The 12,604-nt window shown below is 36.4% G+C and overlaps 1 protein-coding gene across 1 annotated transcript; it reads left to right on the forward strand.

Annotated features, from left to right (window-relative positions):
• Positions 1-822: 822 nt before the first annotated feature.
• HETIRDRAFT_429445 (uncharacterized protein) lies at positions 823-1,916 on the forward strand (the record flags this gene model as incomplete). The annotated part of the gene is made up of 7 exons (XM_009552323.1): positions 823-874; positions 939-950; positions 1,091-1,119; positions 1,351-1,377; positions 1,580-1,592; positions 1,630-1,713; positions 1,810-1,916. The coding sequence occupies 7 exons, from the start codon at positions 823-825 to the stop codon at positions 1,914-1,916; spliced, it is 324 nt and encodes a 107-aa protein (XP_009550618.1).
• Between the last annotated feature and the right edge of the window lie 10,688 nt (positions 1,917-12,604).

Consider the following 12,604-nt stretch of genomic DNA (forward strand, 5'->3'; position numbering starts at 1 on the left):
TCAGGGACTGGGAGGTCTTCTCTGATCTAACAGATAACTTCTAAGGGATTCCAACAGATAACTCGATAAGCAGCAAGTCCTTGATAAGTTGCAAAAATAAAAGAATGATCAGGGCTGTGAGATAAATCTAGTGCTTTATCAGACTAGGTATATTTCAGATAATCTAACAGAGTTTGCGATGTGTAAGCTGAAGGGAGCTAAATGCTAGGCACAGTGCAGAGATCAAGATGTATACAAAGTGAATGAGCTGATCTTTTTAGGAGCTCAGCTCAGCTTTTTATATGTACAATCTATTTAGGGCTGGATGGAGATCTGGTCTGTGCTTCTAAATGCTAAGTAAGCTGATCAATCACTAAATATTATTCATAGTAAATACTTTAGCTACATATAGTAACTATATCAAATATCTGTTCACATTTGTAATTAATTAGGGACCAATTATAAGAGTCATAAGTGTTCAAGCTAAAACTTGTGAATGAGTAATAAGTACATAAGCATTCATGCATTAGCATATAAATAGGTTTTTAGTCATAGTCCGGATTTGAGACATGAGCATACCACCTAGCTGTTTTCTCTGATCATGTGTGAATTATATGTTAGGATGTGGTCCTAACACATTCCTTTACTTGACTAGAGACAATGGTGCTGGCCTGAGTAGGTAACTCATATTCTTTCTTAACAAACCCTAAATAAATGCTGGGTAGTTGTCCTTGGCAATATGCTTTGCCTTCCAGCGGGCCAAAGAACTATTATAAAAGCACAGTTTAGAGAATTAATAGGCCATTTCCTAGTAATAAAAATCTACTACCTTCAAAGAGATGTATGACCACTTTGCAGGTGCTAGACTATGTAGTAAAAGCTCATACTATACTTGGTAAGTGCTCTCTTGAATGTCAAATGCATAATACACATTAATGACTTCACTGTGATTATTCTAGATCTACTTCATGGTTATGTTAATTCCTAAGTATGTGTTGATTTTCCCCTTCTTCTTTTGAACTTGATTAGGGTTAGCAATATTGTCATCCTTCAAAATTATGCTCCAATCTTGTATGGTCCAGATAGTGACACATGGCACATCTATGTATAGGACCAGTAGCAATAGTGGTTGAATGTAAAGTAGGTCATTTGGCACCACATTGCCAGAGGCTTGCACTCAATTTGCATAAAGCCTAGTTCTAGCACAGCAAAGTCACTTGTTAAAGTTGTATTGCTTATGACAAGGACATTAGGGATTACAAAGAGAATGTCTTTTAGTACATGACTGTATAAATTGTGAGTGGAACAAACAAGTATGGTAAAATATGGTAAAATATCACAACTTGTCAGGGTACATTGACTTTTGTGTAGAGGGCCACAATATTAGCATCTAAACTAGTAAGTCCTTAAGGAAATGTATTAGGTATATGGCTGCTATACAGGTTAGATTAAGGTATAAGTATCATAGATCTATGGTAATGGATCATGCCTAATGTTCCAAAATTATGTAGACCCTGTAAAAAGAATATCATGGTGTACTTGAGGTGTATTTAAAGACTTCTCTGCCCAAACCAGCCATTATCATATGCATATTTGCTAGTACCTATGGCATTGTGAGCCTGCTTCTTGATATGCTCTGAATAATGCTAGCTTGGCTCTTAAAGGATGAGTCAAGAGGGGTTTCTCCTCAACTACTATTAAAATCATGGAAGAAGTTAAGGGAAGTAGGGTTGGGTGTGTCTGTATGACAGTCTTGCATACCAAATAAAGAACCCACAGGATAAGGGTGGCCTAGGGTTTGTGATAATGGAAAATCTGACTTTTTTATAGATTTCCTTATAGCCAAGGGAAACAATATGACAGAGTGGTGCACTATGTTGGTGACAGCAGAACTAGAGATGGTATTGCTCAAGGTCATGATTGAAAAGACAAGTTAGTGCCACACATGCCAAATAAATTTTGGATAGGTGACTTCAGATAGTACTATCTAGCATATTTGGGGAATAATAATAATATATAGTATAGATCACACTCACACTTGTGGTCCCTGCCAAGGTCAAGGTTGTATTTGCTATCATTATTATCCTCTACATTAAGGTCATGGTTTCTGTTGTCTGTATAATACATATACAGCCATAGTCAAAGCTGCTAATACATACATAGATGTTTACACAAAAAGCATGCACTAGTGTATAGGCAGTATATGCCTGCACCTGCCTACTATCTATTTGGAAGCTTGATGCCCAGCTGCTACTCACAGCAGCTATTGTGCCACCTGACCTACCTATCCCAGTCTATTCCAGTCCTAGAGCAGTGTTAGCAGTGGTAGTAGTGATGGCTTCTATAAGGCAATCATAAAGCATAGGATGCCCCCCTTATTAACAGCCTTGGTAACCACAACAATGAGCACACACTCATAAGTGCATAAGTGGAGCATACCATTATCCACATACATAGCATTGAATCCATCATTGCTGCAGCTCTTACCATATTATCCATACCCTCACTTACAGACCTCCCTACTACTACCACTATAGTCATAGCCATATCCACATAAACCACAGTACCCATACAAACACCACCCACTAATACAGTTCTATACAAGCCCTACCATATCATAGACACAGTGGCCAATAAATATATATAGCCAAAATCCCTCCAATATTACTATGAGCATGCCTAATAGTATATATCTATAGTAGAATTAGTCCCAGAGACAGTCATTCTATACATTACCATACTTACACACTAACATCCCTAGTTCTGGCTATGGGGGACATATATAGCTATATATGCCACAGCCTAGCATGCATGTGAATACCAATGTATCTTCATCACAGTAGGGCCAGACATAGTGACATGCATATGCCTCTAGCATTAGCACCATTACCTGTGCTCACATATAGATATACTAGCATGCAACCTGCTCCTAGTGCTCTTGTACATATAGCATGTATGGCTGCCACCCACATAGATGCACATACTATCATAGGGCATATAGATATGCTATATGTACTAGGATTATCTCATGATAAACATGCATATTGTGTATGTGCTATGTGAGTATGCAAACTCACCTGAGCTTATAAGATATTTATCTCTAATAGAAGGCTACTGTGACTATATGAGCATATTTATATACTATGATCCATCACACTCCAAGCTGCAGAAGAGCCTGCCAAGTAAGGGCCAGACTCTACAGCTGCTCTATGAATTGGTATATTGCACACTTATTGATTCAATGCTATCAATTACATTGTTCCTTATAGTTTATCACATGTGTGTACTTATAAATGCAAAGAATGGGACAATGGGACTTGTGGTTATTGTCAACAAGTATTTATTCTATATGTGTGCCAACAATTATTATTAGTTTACTCATCAACATTTGTTCATTTTTTTTTTTTTTACCTTTTTCTTACTCCATCTCACTATCCCATATATCTTATTATATCTATCTATCTTATTTTGGTTTCTTTGTCATATTTTAATCCTCATTATAATTATGGTGGCCTTTAGGCCAAGGTAAGATATGTGCATACTTGTATATAATGGAGATATTACAGTTATATCTGTATTTGGTACAAACAGACAGTCCCATACTATCAACTAATAGTAAAATAAAGAGGTGAGGAAGTGAAAAAAAAGCAAGTCACAGGTACATGGTAGTATTGATAACAAAAGAATATAATGATAACTTGGTGAATCCTATATATTGCTTCTTCTTCTCTTAAAATGTCATTAAGCAATTGTGATTTATTGCAAGACACAAGAGACCTCTCAAGCCCTCCTTAAGAATGTTCTGTATCTATGGATGCACAGGATATTATAATAAGGTCAGTCTACAAGTGTTGTGTTTAAACAAGACTTGATTCTTATATACTGTAGGAGTTAGGGAAAGTAAAAAAGGGTGGCATAGATGAAGATAATACCATGTAGTCCAAATCAGATAGTTTAAGCAAGGCTTATCCAAGTGGATTATATGTCAAATACAAGGACTCTAGAAATTCCAAGGGCTTCTATAAGTAGCCATTAGCATCAGCAATGCTATATTAGTTATAGGGGGGCATATTACTTTTTAACTAGATCTACATCTAGAAAACCACCCCCTTGTATTAAGCTCTAATCAGCTATAATTAATGCCCTACTATACTAAATTATAAAAGATTAGGATTAGACATTTTTAGCTTACCCCTCTCCTAAACCTGTTCTAATTAGACATAATTTTCTTAAATTAGGAATTATTAGGATGGATTATAACTTGAAATTTCGGAATAATAATAATAAATCAAGCATCACAGTTCTCATAGCCTTCTTATAGAGTCATGTCTATTAGAGCACTATTTAAATACCTAAACACAGAATATACCTTATAACAAACTTGCCTCTTGCCAGAGTTGAACCAACAACCTCATGTATACAAGCACCTGGGAAAGATGCTCTAAGCCACTAAGCCACAAGGTCTAATATATGAGCTTGGTAATCTAGATAATTAGACATAATATAAGCAACCTCAACATCTCAAATTTTATTCAACATTTATCTTTCCTCTATCTTATAAATAAATAGGTCAATAAATACCTAAAAAGTCAGGTCTTTCAGGATTTAGTTTAAACACCAGCTAAGAAAATGATAAACCAATGGAAAATAAATAATACACTTTATATAGGGTAAAAACAAATTGTGGCACTTGCACAATTTGGATTTAGAATGTGTAAAACTATGATTGAGTATAATATTCAATGGGACTCTACTAGTATAGACAATGCTACCTTAATTTGCAAATTTGATCAAAAACATGATTATAAAGAATTAAGATCCAATAAGAGGGTGGGGTTTTCTAAATAGCCACTAGTGAGGTAGAGGATGGGGACAAGGGTATATTTATGGCATGCCTATATATAAATAAGCACAAGATTATTGGAGGTGATCTTAATATGCTTAGTGCACATATTCATATTTCTTATATGGCAGGCTGTTAAGCCGCTAGACTTATCATGTGTGCTTGTCGTACTAAGAGGGGTTCCCTGGGCCAATTGTGATAGTGATGGCCCAATGTATAAAGATGACCGATTGTCTTTGGGCTTGATTCAGGAATTCTTGATCACTATTGATCTTGTCCTCGAATAAGTGGAGGAGGTGCTGGTTAACTAAATGTCGTTGTTTGTCTGGTACAAACAAGTCTTTTCCAATGCAATAGATGACTTTGGAAGGATCCTAACAGATGACTCAATAGGCAGTGAGTCCTTGATATGTTGCAGGTGGTAGAGGATGGTAAGAGCTTTGAGATGAGTCCAGTGCTTCATTAGACTAAGTATGGTTCTATGGATCTGGCAGAGTTCACAAAGCGTGGGCTAAGGGGGCCAGATGCTGGGTGCAGTGCAGAGATCGAGATGTAGACAAAGTGAATAAGCTGATCTTCTAAGAAGCTCAGCTCCCCTATATATAGTACATGCCATTCAGGGCCAGGGTGGACATAAGGCCCATGCTAAGTAATCCGCAGTCGTCAAACCAGACTCCATGGCTCCTCAATGTAACCATGTATAGTGAATATATCAAATGTCCATCTGCAGGAAGGTTCCAATGGAACTTGATCACGATCAATATCAGTAACCATAACAAAGAGGAGATCATAGTAACGTAAACATTCATGTGCCAGCATGTAAATAGTAATCAGTCAGAGTCCAAGTCATGTGCGTAGCTCATGACCATGTCCTGAGTCATGTGCCTAGATGCATGTCAAGTCATAGTCCTAGTTATTAATGTCTAGTCAAATGTGAAACACCTGACCTTTCCTTTTGTCCACGTGCCAAGCACGTGTTAGGACATGGTCCTAACACAGGCAAATATATCATTCTGGTACCATATACCAACATAACTGTCTTTTCCACAGCCTAATAGCTAGAGGAAAACACCAAGTTTGAGCATCTTCTGTATAACAAGGCAATGAATAATATAAATAGGGCTAAAAATTGTAGTATCAATAGTGATAATGATTGTGTGCTGCATAAGACAGTATTAGCCACTATACTAATAGACAAGGTCTATAAGGCTGCATATAGCATGTCCCTAAGCCCAACCCATATGTTGTGTCCTATAATGACCAGTAGCAGGCATTGGCTAACAATAACAACTTTGACAATTTTGTGTGCAAGGCCAAGGTACCTAGGTCTTCATAGCCTCTTGTGGCAGCTGCTAAGCTGCCAACAAAGTGGCTGGGGGCATCAATGCACATTTCTCTCTTTCTATGTCCCTTTTAAAGGCAGCTGGAAAGTTAGCAAAAAAGCTATAAGATAATGGTGTAGGCATATATAAAGGAGAGTAATGTGCTAAAATAGTATAGAATGTGCCCCATCTTTACCTTCTCACTGATAGAGCAGTAGTACTTACTATTTCCTACTGATAATTAAAGACTTTTTAGTATAGAATTAGTGCTAATATCATGAAATTAGAAACCAATCCAATGCTCACAATGTGTTGCTCCTAATTAGGAAATTAGACACTTTTAGATGCTATTAACACTTTTAGATACTTTTAGACAATATTAGATATAATCCAGAGCTAATACAAGGGGGTGGTTTTCCAGATGTACATGAACAACCACTTTTATCTAACCAATATACAGGCTGCTCAGAACTATAAACTATTTGGGCCTATATGAATATACTTGAGTGAAAATATGCACAAGCAACTTATGAGCTACTAAAGATAAAGAAGTCAATGACTAGGCTTGAGAAGGACCTATGCCAAGTCCTAGTGTCAGCACACAATCCCTTTCTCACTTGTGACTCTATTGTAGCAGGCTTCTCAGGCTTAAAACAGGGATGTATAGAGCTGTAGCATCGATTAAAGCAGACATAGCTTAGTGAATGCATTTGTAGACTACTACTCCTTAGTAATCTTAATGATTCCATTTATATACATAATGTCAAGACTAAGCTTCTCAATAATAAAAAACCTTATCTACATATGTGGTAAAGTATGTGTTACCATTGTGATGCTAGCTACTATGCATTTAACATTGACCACTATAAGAGGCTGCATCACCTTGGTGAACACAAGAAATGACTATATGGGATAACTCAAGGAATAGTATGGGGTTAGAGTGTGTTCTCTGGTTTGTGCATTGTAAAGAAATACCTGACTTATGCAAAGCAAGTGATACCTGCAACACATCTAGAAATAGATAAAAAGACTCTAAGTGACTGTAGGCACTTAATTTCATAAAAAGTGGATTATACCTTGACATTATGTGCTATTATTAACTCATTCAGTGCCTTAAGAGACTCCTTCTATAGTAGTTAAATAACTTGTCTATTAGGCAAGTGTAGCTAGGCCTATTATTATACTATGGGAATCCATGCCTCCTCTACATTATCTTGTGCTATATTATAGACCCCCTTGCTTGCTAAAAATAGCCTTTGATGGCAATGACCCCATATAAAAGAATGATAGGAGCAGTTATCAGGAAAGACCTGGTTTGTTAATGGTATCTGAATTAGAGATAATTGAGAGCTTATAATCTAGTCAGTGCTAATTTTAGCTAATCACAATTCTATTTTTGCTTAGCTAATTAGCTACTTGTATATATAGTTAATTGCCTATGAAAACTGGACATTTTTTTGCTCTAATTATTTAGTAGTTTATTGGTAGAGAATTTGTGAAAAAAACAATTATATTGCCTATTATATAAACTACAGGGCCTATATATGTACTAAACTACAGTAATAAATCTGTGTTCCCCTACTGTCAATCTACTTTGCATCTCTGCATTGAACCCTATCCCTTATATCAATTACTAGTTTGCAGTAGGTGTCAGGCAAGTTTAATACAAGCTAATATACAGGAGACTCATACTTATACTACTGGATGGTTTAGACACAATAATAAGATGCAGCATATGCATGAGCTTCCACATAGAGCTGAGTCTTGTATAAAGCTCCTATGATAAGTTGGAGCCCTCATTGCTGTTTCCAGAATGCTTCTAGTTAAGCACAATCCTAGCCATTATTAATATGTATTGGCTTAGTAGCTGCTCTATTTCTGAGTTCCTCTACTATATTACAATCATCTGCTCACTATCAGTTATATAGAACTATGGCCTACCTCATTATTAGTGACCCTGTCTATTTAAGAAGGAAGAGAAAGTAGCAAGCAAAATAAGACACACACTAGTGTAGAGATTCAACAAGTTCATAGATATCTTGAGCTCTTTAGGTGTGTGTAGGTAGAGGTTGTAGTAGAAAGACAAGACATCCCTGTGCTTATACAGAACAAGCATGGGAGAAGGTATTAGAGGGTAACAGCAAGTAAAGATAGGCCCATACTTGTCTTGTATAAGTGTGGATAGAGGTAGGTGGTAGTAGTGTAAGAAGACAAGCCCATAGTTGTCTTGTACAAGTATAGGAAGTGACTAGGCAGTAGCAGTGCAGCAAGACAGGCCTGCACTTGTTTTGTGTAGGTGTGGGTAGAGGCGGATGGAAGTGCAAAGAAGGCGGGCCCATGCTCATCTTATATAAGTGTAAGTGGAAAAGTCATCTGGAAAACCACCCCCTTGTATTAGCTCTGGATTATATCTAATAGTGTCTAAAAGTATCTAAAAGTGTTAATAGCATCTAAAAGTGTCTAATTTCCTAATTGAGAGCAACATATTATGAGCATTGGATTGGTCTCTAATTTTATAATATAAGCACTAATTCCATACCAAGAAGTCTTTAATTAGCAGTAGGAAATAGTATTTACTACTGCTCTATCAGTGAGAAGGTAAATATGTGGCACATTCTATACTATTTCAGCATATTACTCTTCTTTATATATGCTTGCGCCATTATCTTGTAGCTCTTTTGCTAAACAATAGCTGCCTTTACAAGGGACATAGAAAGAGAAAAATATGCATTGATGCCCCAGCGACTGTGTTAGCAGCTTAGCAGCTGCCATAAGAGATTATGAAGACCCCAGTACCTTGGCCTTGCACACAAGATCATTGAAGTTGTCATTGTTAGCCAATGCCTGCTACTGGTCATTATAGGACACAATATACAGGTTGGGCTTAGGGATGTGCTATATGTAGCCTTGCAGATCTTGTCTATCAGTGTAGTGGTTAATACTGTCTTGTGCAGCACATGATCATCACCACTATTGATATTACAATTCTCAGTGCCATCCACACTGTCCATTGCCTTGTTATACAGAAGATGCTCAAACTTAGTGTTTTCCTCTAGCTATTAGGCTATGGAAAAGACAGTCATGTTGGTATGTATTGCCAGAATAATATATTTGCCTGCTATGTAGGAAATATGTGCACTAAGCATATCAAGATCATCTCTAACAATCTTGTGCTTATTTATACATAGGCATGCCATATATATACCCTTGTCCCCACCCTCTATCTTGCTAGTGGCCATTTGGAAAACCCCTCTCTCTTATTGGATCTTAATTATTGATAATCATTAATGATACTAATTTGAGCTGATTATGACCAATTATTCATAATCATGTTTTTGATCAAATTTGCAAATTAAGGTAGCATTGTCTATACTAGTAGAGTCCTATTGAATATTATACTCAATCATAGTTTTACACATTCTAAATCCAAATTGTATAAGTGCCACAATTTGTTTTTACCCTATATAAAGTGTATTATTTATTTACATTGGTTTATTATTTTCTTAGCTGGTGTTTAAACTAAATCCTGAAAGACCTGACTTTTTGGGTATTTATTGACCTGTTTATTTATTAGATAAAAGAAAGATAAATGTTGAATAAAATTTGAGATATTGAGGTTGCTTATATTATGTCTAATTATCTAGATTACCAAGCTCATATATTAGACCTTGTGGCTTAGTGGCTTAGAGCATCTGTCCCAGGTGCTTGTATACATGAGGTTGTTGGTTCAACTCTGGCAAGAGGCAAGTTTGTTATAAGGTATATTCTGTGTTTAGGTATTTAAATAGTGCTCTAATAGACATGACTCTATAAGAAGGCTATGAGAACTGTGATGCTTGATTTATTATTATTATTCCGAAATTTCAAGTTATAATCCATCCTAATAATTCCTAATTTAAGAAAATTATGTCTAATTAGAACAGGTTTAGGAGAGGGGTAAGCTGAAAATGTCTAATCCTAATCTTTTATAATTTAGTATAGTAAGGCATCAATTATAGCTAATTAGAGCTTAATACAAGGGGGTAGTTTTCCAAATGAAGGCAGATGATGGTGGTGAAAAAATAATAGCATAGGTAGGGATTAGCTGCCATAATAAAAGGGTATGTAGTGAGCAAGTAGCATTAAGAAAAGACAAGATAAAATAAGTAAGGGGGCAGCATGCAAGCAATAACATATTGATGTGGTGATGGCATGTGCTACTGCCATATCAACACACTATTGCCTATTATTATGCTACTCTTAGTCTACATCCAAATTTGGTACTTTGGCAGGAGATAGCAAAGCAAAGACAAAAAGAATTCTATCTTCAATTTAAATAGGCTTATATAATTTGTCTTATATTTGTTAGAAGACTTATTTTTAAGCCATTAGGCTTATTATATACACTTAGATAAAAGGAGTTCTCTAGGCTAACTGAAAAGTAATGGCCCAACAAATAAAAACTATTGCTTAATTTGGGCTTGTGCAAGAAAGTCCAAGTTACTGTTGATATTGTTTTCAAATAGATAGAGAAGGTGATTCTTAATGATAGGATAATGCTTATCTGAGATAAGGCTGTCTTTTCTAATATAACAGATAACTTGAGATGAATTCCAAGAAAGGACTTTGTATGCTATAAGTCTCTGATATGTTATTAAGATATAAGAATGATAAAGGCTTTAAGATCAATCCAGTGCTTTGTTAGACTAGGTATGATACTTTGGATCTGGTAGACTTTATAATACATGATCTAAGAAAGTAGTCAGATGCTGAGCACAGTATAGAGATTGAGTTACATACAAAGTGAATGAGCTGAGCTTCTTAAAAGCTCATCTTGGCTATTTATACATACAAGCTATTTGGGGTGGAATCAAGATCTTGTCCATACTTCTAAATGCTAATCTACTTAATAGGTGTCAAGACTTTTGAATGATTGAGTTCTCAATCATGATCAGTAATTCACAGTCCATACTTTATCTATATATAGTAATCATATCAAATATCTATCCATATTGTTAGGAATTCAGAGACTGATCATGATCAATATCAGTAAGTATTCAAGCCTAAGCTTATGAATAAGTCATGTACTGTAAGTGTTCATATGTAAGCATGTTAATAGTAATCAAGCAGGTCAACAGTCTGTGTCCAAGTCATATGTGTACCTTCTGACCATCTTCCCAAGTTATGTATAAAGCACATATTAGAATACAGTCCTAACACTTAGGGGCCAGAAAATAAAGCTGTTTCCATATATTTTATTTTCCCTTTCTCATAAATAGTTGGACATACCCCAAGGGTATTCTCTACATTAAAGAAACTCTAAGCACTCTTTTACCTTGGCCAAATAAATTCCACAACTGGCAGGTTCATAGTCCTACTAGACAAGGAGATGATAAAGGAGGCATACTAAAAAGGCAGAAACCTATTGAAGGAGGTCAAATAGGGAAAGTGGTTGGTCATCATTGTCTCTCCAGAATAGCTGAACTTAGAATAGGTAGCAGAGAAATTCACCCTATAACCACCTAGTAGATTTTATGGCATTAAGTATATCTTGCATTTTTCTTTTGGAAAACTGCTAATCTACAATTAGGATCTTTGTATGAGTTGTATTCTAGCTGTCTAGTATCTATGGTATGCCACATTGTCCTATAGGAGTACAAGGAACCCTCCAAGTTGTTTGTATCTTAAAGGAAAAGGTGCTGTGTGTTCTTTATAGTTATCCATAGCTTATCATTTGACTAACTATGGCATATAATAGCATGTAGTCGCACCTCTAGCATTGCTTAGCTTAGATTGCCTAATAACTTAAATCATTTGGAAATAGCTGAGGCTAGACCTTCTGCCAAATCATCTAGTTTGTGTGCAGGTCTTATATACAAAATGACTGTCTTCTATATAAGGTCAGCCACAGAGACTATGTTGCCCTTCCTCTGGCTCTGCCTACCTCCTCCACTTATCTTGCCACTACTACTTACTACTATTTTATACCTCCTATCTTATTTTGTCTTATCTTGCTACTATCATACCTTGTCTGCCCATACTTTTACAAGATGAGTGCAGGCCCATCTTATCATTTCACTGCATCCTACTACTACACTCAAATTCTCTCACTGCCACCTTTTATCCATGCCTACACTCATATAAGATGAGTATGGGTTCATACCCTCTTACTGCCTGTCTATGCCTATGCTTGTACAAGACAAGTATGGGCTTACATTCCCTTGCCTTAGCATCCTACATGTGCCCATATTTTCACAAGATAAGCCTGAGCCCATCCTCTCTCATTGCCAATGCCTATCTTTGCCCATGCTTGCACAAGACAAGTGTGGGCCCATACCTTCTTGATACTACCTCCTACCTGTGCCTGTTCTCATTTAAGATAAGTGTGGGCCAATCTTCTCTTACTGCCACTGCCTAGCTTCACCTACACTCACACAATACAAGTGCAGGCTCATATTCTCTTACTGCTGCCTTTAATCCC

The sequence above is a fragment of the Heterobasidion irregulare genome, assembly GCF_000320585.1.
Source record: "Heterobasidion irregulare TC 32-1 unplaced genomic scaffold scaffold_10, whole genome shotgun sequence".
Lineage (NCBI taxonomy): Eukaryota > Fungi > Basidiomycota > Agaricomycetes > Russulales > Bondarzewiaceae > Heterobasidion > Heterobasidion irregulare.